Genomic DNA, 14844 nt, shown 5'->3' on the forward strand with positions numbered 1-14844 from the left:
AAGCGGTTATACACACATAGAGTCCTGAGAGTTCGGGCACGAAAATTGTTGTCGAACTCGTATCGTTGACCGCGGTAGAAGATTTCTTGCTGTGGTTACTGCTGTGCAAGATCACATATTTTGACTTAATGTTCTGGAATGACGTAGGCAGTGATTACACCGCTCAAGCTCCTCTTTGGTTTCGTATGTATGTTCCCCCGATAGATGTAAGTCCTTACAGCGTTGGCCACTAGAGCTTCCAGCTTTTGTTTATTGTCGACTTCAAAGACGACTTCAACGGCCTCTTAATGAGAAAAGAGGCTATGGGGTGTTATTGCCTGGTCTGTTGTTTTGGGGCGTTATTTCTGGAATAATGTTTGGGAAATAGGAATGGTTGAATTTCATGCCCCTCGGAAGGGGTTGAGAAGCCGGAATCCTGCAGTCGTTTCGTTCAGAACACCGCAAATCTTAATTCAGGTGTATTCAGTTTTGATATATCACCAGTCTGATCATTTTGTATTACACTTGAGGTTCTACAGATATGACATCGCGTCTATATTCAGACCCTTACCTACCTGCGTGATTTATTTTGTTTATAGGAAATAGTAACATACCATAACTCCTAAGGCATGACTAATGCAGGGTTCAGTGTTCACGAACAAACAGACCTTTCTTACGGAAATATGTGAATGAAGGGTGCTTCAAGTTAAACAAGACGGGTTAAATTAGTGAGTGATTTTAGTTTCACGCCGCACTCAGCGATATTCCAGCTATATGGAGGCGGTCTGTAAGTAATCGAGTCTAGACCAGACAATCCAGTGACCAACAACATGAGCATCGATCTGCGCAATTAGGAACCGATGACATGTGTCAACCAAGTTAGCGAGTCTGACCACCCGATCCCGCTTGTCGTCTCTTACGACAAGCATTGTCGCCTAGACCGGTTGAGCAGGACGTGCGTATTCTTTTCGGGATTACCTCCTGTTTAATGATGGTGATCGGTTCATATACATGTCACTAACGGTTTGCCTTCAACATCAAACCTTCCGTGGTGTATTCTAGTGGCTAAGGCGTTCGCTCGTCACGCCGACGATCCGGGTTCGATTCCCCACATGGACACATTGTGCGAAGCTCATTTCTGGTGTCCCCCGCCGTGATGTTGATGGAACACTACCCAAAGCGGCGTAAAAGCATACTCACTTACTTTATCGTCAAAAGTGGAGATGTCATGCTCTATTGCGTTGAAGTTCTGAATATAAGTGGTAATGCTCCTGGCGTACAAGTGTTTGTGCCCTTTTATTCTTTCAATCAGTATCGTAACAGATGGTATTTTACAAAGAATTGAATTTAATTATCCATCAGATTTTAATAAACCAATGTAAATCTTTGGTTAGATTGATCTTCAGTACGTTCAGTAGCCTGTGCTTGTAATGTGTTTAAAATGGATCGGAGTATTCACGGTGTATTAGCAGATTGTTGATATTATGAAACACGAGTGTGTCTGGTTCAGATTCGATTGATTTCAGGATGCAGTTACCTACATTGCTAGAATTGATCTTCAGTAGCCCATGGTTGTTGCAAAAAGCGACTAATGGGACCGGGTGGTCAGGTAGGCAGACTTGGTTGACACATATCATCGTATCCCAGTTGCGTAAATCGATGTTCATGCTGTTGCTCACGGACTGTCTAATCCAGACTGGATTATTAACAGACCGGCACCATATGGCTGGAACAGCGCTGAATGCGGCGTTAAACCCTTCAACCAACCAATCAACCATCAGCATAGTTGGAATAGTTTTGACCTTGTCGTTACACTACAAACTCACGTGAATACATGCATGTGTCATATCAATATAGAAATTCCCCTTTATGATATTCTTGCTCTTTCGCTATGAATCTGTGATAAATAAATCCGACAAATCTGGAACGCATTATCAGCAAAACGCACGTTTGTCATTAACCTGTAAACTACACACATTGTGTATTCCTCATCCAGTTCCCCGTTCTCCGGGTATTTTTGCAGTAGTCATTATCTCATTTTAATGTATACAGCACCATGTGCTAAGTATACAAACACCTACTTCACATATTCTGTTGGTATTTTCACAGTGGTGTCGTAAATGACAACGTATTTATGGTAAGAGTATTTTCATGCCAAGCTTGTTCTCGGAGATTCGCGTAATGCGCGGATTTATTTGTGTTTAATCCCAAACCCCGAACTGTGAGTGTACTGGCGCTGGTGATGCTGCCATACATACTGATAACATACACATGAGTGTAGAGTGAGTATCGCTGTCAGACACTCGAGCGGTTTAGTAAACTATTTTGACAAGAAACAGTATCAATTAGTAAAACTTGTCACCCTAAAATCTTCAAGAATAAACCACGACTAAAATCTTTCAAAAATGTTATGTAACCTGGAAACACAAAACACCTTTCAAGTTACTCGTTTTTCGATTTTGTACAGAATTCTATTTTTACTATTGAAGTATTTGTTACACGTTCAAATAGCACTCACTCACTGCCCTGTGTGTGTGGTCAAACCCTGAAAAGATATATCATTCCAGCGATCACCCCTCCATTAATTTACCCACTCCAAGTATATTGATTAGGATTATTTCTCTTGACTCGGCACGATGGCCGAGAAGCGGGCGAAGCTCTGAAGGGTTACATTGATCTGCGATAAGTTGGGGCATATGTCCCTGGCAGCTTGCCATACTTTTCTGCTCAATCCGTGGTAGCAATCTGAAGCCCTCCACTTATGAAGATACAACAGCGTGTTGAAATCCAAGACACGTGGTCGTGTTTGTTTAGCTAGAATTTGTCTCTGGCATATCCGTTGTTCTAGTCATGATCATCACACACACCTGTGTTCTTCTTAATGGTACTTCCCTTTCGTCACCAATTATGTTTTGGTATTTGACTTCAGGCTAGGTGGCGTTATGGCCATTACAGCCTCGTTCTGAACCCTTCCCTGCAATGCCTGTCACCATTCATCATTTGAAACCATCGGCGTTGACAAATGGTTGTTCGTTTAGTGTTGCCTTCCGCCCATGGAGTTTCCTGCACTAACAAGACAGCTTCAGTATGTATTTTTTTTGTGTGTGTAAGCTTTGCTTGAGTGAATTCCGAGTGATGCGTTTACTTGTTCCTTCAACACATACATTTGGATGCTTATTGTATTGCTGGTGTCGTCGCACTGTTTACATGTTATCCGATCATATGAATTTCGTTATTGTTATTATAAAAGAAGAACAATAGTTTCTGAAGTTTATTTTGTGTAAGCCCCCTGCTACCATTGCCTCATCGTTATTTGAATTCTCGTATATTGATCTTTTTTGGTTATATGATTGTAAGTAACGTCGAAGTCATGTCCTCCACAATATAGTAACCTCTTGTATATAAAGTCATGTCCTCCACAGTATAGTAACCTCTTGTATATAAAGTCATGTCCTCCACAGTATAGTAACCTCTTGTATATAAAGTCATGTCCTCCACAATATAGTAACCTCTTGTATATAAAGTCATGTTCTTCTAACATCGTAACCTTTTGTGCATCAAGCCATGCTGTTTAGAACAAAATAACATATTGTGTATCAAGTCATGTTCTTTACTACATTGTAACTTCTGGTGTATAATGTCATGTTCTTCACAAACAATAACCGTTTGTTGTGTATAAAGGCATGTTCTTCACAACATAGTAACCGCTAGTGTATAAAGACGTTGTTTACAACACCGTAACCTCTAGTCTGCAGTAATGTTCTTCACAACATAATAACCTTTTGTTTTCAATAGCCATGTTCTTCACAACTTAGTTACCTTTTTGTGTATAAAGTCACGTTCTTCACAACTTAGTTACCTCTGGTGTATAATGCCATGTTCTTCACAGTACAGTAATTGTTTGTGTATAAAGTATTGTTCTTTTCAACGTAGCAACCTCTGATGTATAATGGTAACCTCTTATTGTGTGTGCGGTCCTGCTCTTCTGAACATAACACACTGTTGTGCACAACACAGTAACCTCTTGTGGACGTGGTGTATGCAATGATGCCATTCACAACATAACCTCCTTTGGAAGTGGCATATGTGGTAATGTCCTTCACAACATAACATTTAATGTACGCGGTATATATGATAATGCCCTTTACAACATAACCTCTTGTGGACATGGTACATGTGATAATGCCCTTCACGACATAATCTCTTGTGGACGTGGTATATGTAGTGATGCCCTTCACAACATAACTTCTTTTGGACGTGGTATCTGTGATAATGCCCTTCACAGCATTACCTCATTTGGACGTGGTATATGTGATAATGCCCTTCACAACATAACCTCATTTGAACGTGGTATCTGTAATAATGCCCTTCACAACATAACCTCTTTTGGACGTGGTATATGAGATAAAGCCCTTCACAACATTACCTCTTTTGGACGTGGTATATGTGATATAGCCCTTCACAACTTAGCCTCATTTGAACGTGGTATCTGTGATAATGCCCTTCACAACATAACCTCTTTTGGACGTGGTATATGTAGTGATGCCCTCCACAACAATCTTGTGGATATTTCATGTGTCATCATCCCCTTCACATCATACTTTCTTATTGCAGTCCTTGCATATGTAGCAATGCCTTTCCCACATAATACCTTTCTACGTGCCATCCAAATGTTGTCACCATACTGGTCTTGTGTACAGCACAATTGTGCCTTGTAAATCATACTGTCGTATCAAATCGGTTATAAGCATTAAACTAATCAACTGCCGACATCACATTTTCTGTTTTGTTAGCTTGAAATATTCATTGCTACTTGGCGTGAATGCAGAATCAACATGTCACGCTCTGGTCATTATAGTACGGTTGTCACAGCTTCAAATTCACTGTGAATGTGGCATGCCTTAACGCTGAATTGATTGCAGTTCGGACAATTCATGTCGATCCTCTCCTATCGTATATCAAAGTGAAGGTGATAAAATGTCGAAGCCCAGTCATACATTGGAAAATGAGTATGAAAAGATGCTGAAATGTAATCGGTAGAGTAACAGCTGGTGTCCATAGCGCATTGACCTCCACGTTCATTACACCAACAGTACTTCAACATGTTGCTATATCGGCTTTGGTTGTAGACGTGTGTTTTAGTGGGTTGTTATAGTTGTTTGTAGGGGTTTGTTTAAAAAAGTGAATGAATCAATGATTGTATGATCTGAGCGTACAGAGGGCATTATTGAGAATAACGACCGTTGTCATGAAATAGGGGCATTATTGTGGGTACGTACCGTTGTCTTCACAGGGGTCATTATTGTGGGTAACGACTGTTGTCATGACATAGGGGCATTAATGGGTGCACAGACCATTGTCGTCACAGAGGGCATTATTGGGGATAACGACCGTTGTCATGACATACGGGCATTATTTTGTGCACGGACCATTGTCATCACATAGGTGTATAACTGACAGTACCAGTATCACATTTGGATTGGGAGCATTATTTCTAGAGCTGACAATTACCATCACATATCAGTACGAATCGTTCTAGAAAGAAAAGGGAAGCATACATGTATTTTTATTCGTTAGCAAGGTGAAATCCTTGTCAGTGTAAGCCAAAAAGAATCACTACTATTGTAAGCCAAGTGATATCGTCAGCTATGTGTAAGCCTTGCCGTTGTAAGTTTATGTATAAGGTGTAATCCTTGTCATTGCAAGCCACCTTTAGACCTTCCATTGTGACTGACGTTAGATCCTCGTTATTTAGCCTAGTGAAATCTTTGCAACTGTAAAATAAGCCTAAACCTTGCCATTGTGAGCAAAGCCATATCACTGTTTTTGTAAGTAAAGTGACATCCGTGCCATCTATTCACCTAGACGTTTGTCACCGAATATCTGCATTTCTCCTTGCAACCTATCTTTTGGAAATAATGAGATGATGAACACCTAATTATTCCTACAACATCCAACTCGATCATGCCAACAAACTCATTACTGGGAACGACCGATGGCGTTTATCGTTAATCTACTCATCACTGAATATGATACAACAACGAGAAAACCTATTTGCATGATACTGCTGTTTCCTAGGTGATCGGCAAGTCAAATTGCGTCACGTGCCTGCTTACGTCCTTAGTGACGACATACCAATTACAAATGGTTTTACGTCCACATTTAATGACAACTCGATTAGAAATTTGGAAACTAGATAGGTAATTGATGACCTAAAGAGAGTGATGCAATATTTTCTCTTGTGGTTCTCAGTAGCACGGCATGTTCCGTTATATATTCAGCATGTTACATTAATGAGACTACTTTCATCCGAACTGACAGCATGTACAACACGTTTGCATGGTGCCTGTTCTTTCAGTCATCGCCGTTGTGAAGAAGTATGCTTCTTTTGAAATACCCCTCAACGGAAAGTCCATTCCTAACCACAGCTTTCCCACTATCCCACCCACATCCCCACTCAATGAAACATCCATGTTCCTTTGTTAACGTCGACCTTAAAACATCAGCGTTTACTGAGTTTAAAGTATGATTGACCTGAGGTCCAGCAAAAACTGTGAATGCATACGTTATGTTCCGCATACATGAATAATCTAACCACAATCTAGCTCCGGCGAATCAAATCCGATTGATCTACCAAGTCTCGTTGTCGTCTCGGCCTAGACGCGATTTGGTCGAAACCTCACACACTTATTGACAGAAGTCCTCCCGACCGACAACGATTGTTCGTAGCCTGTTTAGTGTTGACATATTGCTAAGCCCGACATGTTTATGCCGCAGTCAGATGTATTACTAATGTGGCTTGCCACAGTAACACATGAAGCTTAGTATGGTAGGATAACAGTTCTATATTTGATGCAGCGTGGGTGCTGCCGTGCCATGTTGGTCTCCATTACGAAGCCACCACATTCTTCGAGAGGCAATGGCTCTGATATTATTTGAATATGTATAACCCATAATTGACAATGGAGGACAATGCCTTGTATATCTTGTATATATTCATGTACGATCTAAATGGTGGTACTCCCGTTTCTTAGTAAAGGGGCCTTTGATGCTTTTGTGATTAGTTAGCTCGTGTAGACACCAAGTTATTGGCACCGTAACCGGTTCAGACCTCACAGCTGTTGCAAAACCTTTCCATAACGCAATCGGGGCGGTGGGGACCCCAGCATGTACATATTTTGACTTTGACCTATAACCATTAATAACAACATTTTGAACTCTGTTTCCTAAGTAGCTTTTGAATCATTTTGGAAGATCACCCTGGATACCAAAAGCCTTACTTTACGGATGATACTTTCATTCCATACCCTATCAAAAGATTTGCTTTTACATCGCAAAAAGAACCCTTCTTTGCCTTCGTCTAATGCACAAGTAATAAAGTTATATAGGTATGTGAGTTTATATGATGTTGAGTCATCCGGCATTTTCATGCAAAAAATGAACACATGTCTAAAAATACACTTTTCAAAACGATTGGCTAGGCAACTCTTAAGTGCTACAGGTCTATACTTTGAGCATTCATGTACATCACCCTTTTAATGAATTCGAAAACATATATTTTTAGAGATAACTTAAATGGCTTGGTAAGAATATGTAAGAGCTAAACTTTTTGCTGTTCGTTCGGAGTTAATATCATCTTGATCTGTCTTTCGTTGTATCTACAGAAAGAAGAATATCACAAACTTCATTTAGATTCAAATTCACAGTAATTTAGATTCAAATTCACAGTAATATAGATTCGAATTCACAGTAGTTTAGTTATATATAGATAACAAATGTTCTTTGGAGAATATTTTTCAGGTTCAATAAAAATCCAAAATGCTTACAATATTATTTTGATGAAAGCCGATTATTTATCCAGATAAAACCGACCAAGAACTGCAGAAGTCTGGACGGACAATCCATTTTCCATTTGTTCAAGCCAAAATACTTCTGAAGGAGATATAGTGTTGAATCGTCATATGTGTTTTCTTACAGCAGAAGAATATGAAGTCGGTAAGCGCTAAGGAACACTATATATATATATATTGTATAATACAGATATACAGTTGAGCTGTGGGCGAACGTCTTCAGTATATAAAACCTTGTAACCATAGCACAACAACCAGGTGCATCTTCCTCGATCTACAGTACACCAGTGACCTCCATCCTATCGGCCAGATCGCTGAATGCTAATACACTTCTCCTTCCCTACTCCCTCATCATTAACTCCGCAGCACATCTCACTCTCGAAGACAGTTCTTGTATTTACACACGTCAAGCACTCGCTGTAGTAATTTTCTTCGAAGCATAAATTCACTTGCACGTTCCCCGAGCCTTCAAATTATGCTAATGGTTTGTATGACTTCTGTGTCATATCGAATAAACAACATACGCTTGTTCTTTACTGCGTGTTAGGATAATTTGCACCTTCCGTCTGAACCTAGATGCGAGATAAAAATCTACCACTTCAGCAATTAGGAGACATCGTGGGCTGCATATGTTTGGAATCAGACTTAGAATAAGAGACGACGTGTTGGAACATGTCGAAAAGCCATCCGTTATGGAGGACCATGTTGTATAATGTGTTGATTTGTTTAAACAGTCTAACTATTTGAGAAAAAGATTCCTGTTTGTAATGGCTGCTGCGAGGGAGTTCGGGTTGAACGCCCTTTGTATCCACCTTGTAGTGGTGTGGTAGGGTTAGGTTTCCTGATTACCAGTATGGCATTTCATGTGTACTTGACCACTCCTCTATCCCAGAGCCGACGGAATTTTTTGTTTTGATTTCAAACGTGTGACGAAGTGATAGTCGGATCTATGTTCTGTGATCAACGCACTGACGGAGATGGTGTGATGCGGAAGGCTGCGGAAGTGACAGTTTGTTTGTGTGACTCCAAAGGTGCAGGGTATGAAAGCACCACTTTGTTGTATATGGAAGCACCACTGTGTTGTATGAAAGTAGGAGTGGAACTGAGGAGCCGTGAATGGTGTAGAAACACAGACAGTGGGCGAATGTAAGTAGCTATAGATTGCATGAATGCACCCGTGAGAGGCACGAAAGCTGCCATATGGATGATGAACGCATCACCCCAGTGTATGAAGAATAAACCTGCAGTTTAGAAGCAGCGAGATGTATGAAAGTCGTCGTAATATATGAATAAATCGGTGCTAGGTATGAAAGCAGTGTTTTGATGTTTGAAGGCAGGTTGGTTTATGAAAGCATCGCCTTAGTGTATGAAAGAATCACTGAGGTATATGAATGCAAGGGTGAGACGTATGAAAGCAACAGTGTTGATGACTACAGCAACAGGGTGGATCCGACTGTCTGCTGCAAGAAATTTGTTACTCCACGGTATATACAGTCAAAGTATATACAGTCCAACGTATATGAAAGAAACGCAGAAGGGGTTTGGAAGCAACGCATGGTACAGGAAAACTAGCCTTACCTGAACTATTCGAATACTGGAGGTCTCATGCAAACAATCAGAACAATGGCTGTAGATGAAGATCCCCAAAACTTCATCAAGCCCCACTGACAAAGGTCTGGAAGACATGATTTACTTCCTTTGACCACCGATAATAACCACTGTCCACTTCAACGGTATCCATGCCTGGGATAATTCACCTTGTCATCATTTTATACGCTGGAGTATTAATTCTAGTTGTAATTAGTGACCGATGGTCATTCGGTGAACTGTGGCCAGAAATAGCCTCTTGTTATGACCGTTGTAATAAGGACACAAGCATAGTCATTTTACTCAATGCCCTGTGAGGACCAATGGTTTATGCTTTGAGTGAAGACCCCACTTTCAATATGATTTGAACGAAGATATAGTACTGGAAAAGGCAAAAGATCTTAGAAAGTCTCCCAATTGTATCTTTGCGACTATATTATTGTTAACGTCCATGGTATTGGTTGTTTTGTATCATACTGCATTTGTCATCAGAGTCAACATCAATTGTATTCCGTCTTGAACTAAGAACATCTTATAATTCTCCATCTGACGGGAGATAAACATGAAATCTATTCCACAACGTGTTCACCGCTTCATGTCAAATCAGGTTTGTGAGAAATCGATTGTTTTAATTGTATAATGTGCCACCACTCTCGCTGTGCGATACGCGTAGTTTATGGGATACTGGCAACGATCCACAAAGTGTTGCTTTTCATGTTTTGCATTGATTTACTCGACTCAGCTCAACGCAGAGATGCTTCCGTACTCTGTTTGCCATCCATGGTCGCCATCTTGGATTTTCTCTACCATCTGCTGTGAGAAGTTATCGATTTTCCAGTGCTGGTTAAACAATGCTAACCGACTTGGCATTATTGTCTTGCAGATCTGACACCAGGAACCGGACCTGCCGCTTCCTAGTTGACAGTCACCGTACTGTAATACACTTTTAAGTCCGACCTATTTCAGAACAGAACAGAGCGGACAGCCGTTCTATTTTCGATCTCAAAAATATTTTCAGCCATTTCTAATTTGTGGTATCGGTTTACTTTATGTATTTCAGCAGTGGTCACTCCAGTGGTTCGTGGTTAGGATTGCCCTATATTGGTTAGATATTGTATTCACCACACATGACTGAATTCATAATTATGTGCAAATGTTGTCATGTGCACACTACAGAAATTTGGTTTGCACGTGCAACCTTGTTGGATTTTGTGTCGTTTCTCGAAAAACTTTCCAGGTTTTATGATGAAGTAATAAGTGTCATAGTTTCAATACGTTTTATAGGGAGTTGTCTCATATTTCTAAAGAATTGTACTTGCAGTTAAGTGAGCATTAGGGCGTGATGTCATCCGAACCCATTCTTACAAAGAACACACGTATTCATTACATTCACCGGTTCACGAGCACACAGGCCAGATTCTGTTAACAGAAAGTACTCTGATATACGTTCTCAATGTTCACGTCCACAATGAGGGCGCACATTGCTATGTATTGATGTACAGACACACCAATTATCCATGAAACATTCTGTTTTGTTGACTTAAAATATACAGTGAGTTGAAGAGGATGATAAACATCATTGACTATGCAAAGTAATTGAAAAGCCAAAAGTTTGAGGAGCATGGTTTAATAACAAAGACAAAGGATTATTAAAGGGAATTGTGCAGTGGTTTGATGAAACTAATGGAGCGTTCAAAATTGTATGCGACAAATATAGTTTAATGACACAATTATCCATTACATTCTATCAGATATAGCATTGTGTGGTACAACACAGAGAATATGACTGGACAAAGAAAATGGTTTCTTCTTGACTTATATCAGCTGCATTATGGAATGCAAGGCACCCAACAGGCATATGACTGTCACCGGATTGTATGGTTGAAACTTGCTCTGATATATACACGGCCATATATTCCAACAACGGCAGATTTCCACATTCTACGTCGCAGTTTCATATAAACTGAGTGCGTCAGTGACTTGGCTGAAATACTGTCCAAAGTTTCGTCTTGTTCAGCTCATTATGATGACACCTTGCACATTTCTCGCAAGCCCTCTATGCCTGATAATGTACTGTTGCCTGTCAATATTAAGGATACTACCTTATGCTCTTCCTTATTGACAAAACGGTAATTGCAATGGGTGTGGTCGGAGTGTTTGTCCCTCCGATAAACGCTACACAGGTATAAACTGCCATAGATGCATGTACATGTATGTTTAGGTCAATGTGTTTTAATCCCAAACAGTGTTGTATGCAGCTTAAACGAATACGAATACTAGTTGTGGTGTGCGGGGAAATCGATACACTGTACAAAAATCTTGTGATACCGAACAGGTGTTTCATATGTGTTTGTATGAACACAATGGTTAGCAGTTTTACAGTACTATAATGATATACAGTATCAGATCGACATGATAGCTTTTTCTGTCGCGTCTACAAAAATAACTAATTGTTATTAGACCATTTCTGGTAAGTCTTGGTCCATTCATAAAAATTTCAACTGTAGTTCCGCACTGACGTCCTATCGAAGGTGTGTTGGCATATCTGCCTCCATTTTGTATATATATGTACATGTAGTATAGTATGTTGTGTCTGTTGGTATACCTTTAAAGAGATCTTGACACTTGGTCAGAAATTTCTTGATAAATCCTGATTACATGTAATTAATATAGAATAAATAAACTGTTAACACGTGAATACATGTACAATGTATGTTGCAGGTCCCCAGCTTATGAGAGAATGCCTCAACGTCGCTACCAGCTGATCAGAAGGTGAAGGCCGTCGCGCACCATGAGGCATAAAAGCAGTGGCGGTAGAGCGGCGGATGCACATGTTACATAAGGGGTTAATCCACCTAGCCGGACACTGACTGTCATCACACTCGTAGGGTTAATGTCATCACAGAGCGACCTTACGTGGTAGTAGTTTCCTAGGCGACATTACACCGGAAGGAGAGGTGGATAGAAGCTCTCCACTTCCGGAGGTAGAGAAATATTAGTAGAGTCTCGTTCTGGATAGTAGTGATTCGCAGACTCGGATGGTGTGTTCACTGTGGATCAAGGTTTAGTTCTCCTTCGTTCCGACTGTTTGTGTGATTCATACAGAGGATCTATTGCAGGAGGATACAACAACAACCATTTATATTGCTTTGTGTACCAACAAGGGGGGGCATTCGGTTGACCCTCTGTGTATTGACGAGGGAACACAATGACTGATGCAGATAACAGGGTTATCCTCAATGTAGGAGGCATACGTCATGAAACGTATAAAGCCACCTTGAAGAAAATCCCGGCCACTCGATTGTCCCGTTTGACGGAGGCCTTGGCCAACTATGATCCGGTACTCAATGAGTACTTTTTTGATCGCCATCCCGGGGTCTTTGCTCAAATCCTCAACTACTACCGTAGTGGCAAACTCCATTACCCGACCGATGTGTGCGGTCCGTTGTTTGAAGAGGAGTTGGAGTTTTGGTCCCTCGATGCCAACCAGGTGGAACCCTGTTGCTGGATGACGTACACACAGCACAGGGACACACAAGATGTGCTCGCCATCTTAGATCGGTTGGATCTGGACACAGACAAACCAACAGAAGAGGACATCATGAAGAGGTTTGGACTTGAGGAAGAGTACAAACAGGGCGAGCTGAACTGCTGGCAGCGGATTAAACCAAAAATCTGGGCATTGTTCGATGAACCGTACTCGTCTACAGCCGCAAAGGCAAGTCACCAGGTGTTTTGACTTAAATTGCCACCTTTCAGTGTGTAGAGTCCTTGTTGTGTTAGTCATGTCAACATTGACAACCTCCCCTTGGCTAGGCCTCAATACACTGAACCATGGGAAGACAAAAGAGAGGGTTACTTTCAAATCATTCTAATGCAATTCTACAATTACGTACAATTAGAAAAAAATATTTCAGACATCTAGTAACTGTTTGAGTAGTCGCGTTTTTTAAATAAAAAAAACCCTAATCCTTTTCATATCCCAATTTTGGAGCGTTTCTTTTCAACAAAACGGCTACTCGATCAGTTATTTTTCCCAATACCTAAAATATAGTCCAGTTTGTAATTCGTAAGTAGGTCTTTCGACATCCATCGATATTATGTAATGTGATTTCATATATTTATTTTTCAAAAACAAAGAAATAACAAATTTGTACTCTCTGCGCGGAGGACGAAAGAAGTCCTTCAACAGAGGTCCAGCTCGATCTGTTGTTTGTCCTATTGTTCACTGTGATCGTAGAGCCATCTATCGGCGGAGGTCAAGCTAAAGGGAGGACATCTATATCGTGATCGACTCTATCTCTTTGTTCTCTTAACTTAGACTGCTAGAACTCAGTTACACAATGTAGCAATATATATACAACAAACTCACACTTTTTCTCGCTCCGGTACACCCCAGCGTGTTAGCCACGGCAATATCAAATGTTATCCGAGTAGCCGAAGATGCTTGCTTCCTAATGGAAAATGAATGGCGGTCCCATCGATGATGACAAACGGAGGTATTCTAAAGGTGGCAATTTCCATTAATATTAACAGCTATGCGCTATGCCATATTAACAGCCACTGCATGAACACTTCACCTGTGTATTGGAATTTTTAACATTTGGTTAAAGGGTATATGTTTACAGCCACTGGGTACGTTTCTTTTTGTCTTCAGGTTAAGTTGAGTATGAACCATTGTTTAACTAGAACTTGATTTAGGTCTATTGGTATTGAGATTATTCTGAAGAGTATGTTGGTGTGGATTGATAAGGCACTTCGGTCAAGTTAGTGTTTATGTATTTCATAAGTGATACGTTGCTTGTCATTGTGTAGGGGTGTTTTAAACCAATTCCAAACTGTGGTTATGAATGACTGTGGTCTTGTACGAAAGCCAAGGATAAGTATGCTTCATCTGATATGTGTGTTACTGAAATATCAGATATGCTCATCTACAATTACATGATAGTAAGCCTATAAGCCTTGATAATTTAAAACAGTGGATTACAGAGGTGTTTAAACTCTGGGGAGTACTAGTTTAGCATCTTTTAAAGAGCACGTCACCGAACAATGCATTGACGTCGTCATTACGTCAACAGATTTTGTAATTTAAATCGTCAAGTCAGAAGATTTTGAAGGATAGATATGGTGATTTCAGTTTCAAGTTGAAATTATGTCTGCTAAATTAAAGAGACATCAGATATCATCTGCATGCATTAGGATACCACATGTACATCTTAATAGCTGTGTAGGCAGGAGTGTTCTGTGATATCGGTCATGGCGTGTTAATCGGGAAGGCGGGATATTTATACAAAGATATCTCTTTATTACTGAGGCAGTACCAATGTTGATCCTAGATTTTCAAAGTTTATTACTGAAATTACCACATGAACCTACATAAAAATATTGTAATTTTTTTTGTCACGCTAGCACAGCTTATCTTTCCGGT

At 40.3% G+C, this 14844-nt stretch overlaps 1 protein-coding gene across 11 annotated transcripts in view; it reads left to right on the forward strand.

Annotated features, from left to right (window-relative positions):
• LOC137277821 (potassium voltage-gated channel protein Shaw-like) overlaps positions 1–14844 on the forward strand; it is a 138201-nt gene that overhangs the window by 94765 nt on the left and 28592 nt on the right. For 7 of the 11 annotated variants that reach the window (XR_010956631.1, XM_067809771.1, XM_067809768.1 and 4 more), the window contains exon 1: positions 12537–13146. Coding sequence is in view for 10 of the 11 variants with exons in the window: in XM_067809771.1 (XP_067665872.1) it covers positions 12625–13146 (522 nt within the window). In the remaining variant the exon portion in view is untranslated. Of the gene's footprint in view, positions 1–12137; positions 13147–14844 lie in introns of those variants that run through there. The other 4 variants (XM_067809776.1, XM_067809775.1, XM_067809773.1 and 1 more) reach the window with 2 other exon arrangements.

The sequence above is a fragment of the Haliotis asinina genome, chromosome 3 (assembly GCF_037392515.1).
Source record: "Haliotis asinina isolate JCU_RB_2024 chromosome 3, JCU_Hal_asi_v2, whole genome shotgun sequence".
Classification (NCBI taxonomy): domain Eukaryota; kingdom Metazoa; phylum Mollusca; class Gastropoda; order Lepetellida; family Haliotidae; genus Haliotis; species Haliotis asinina.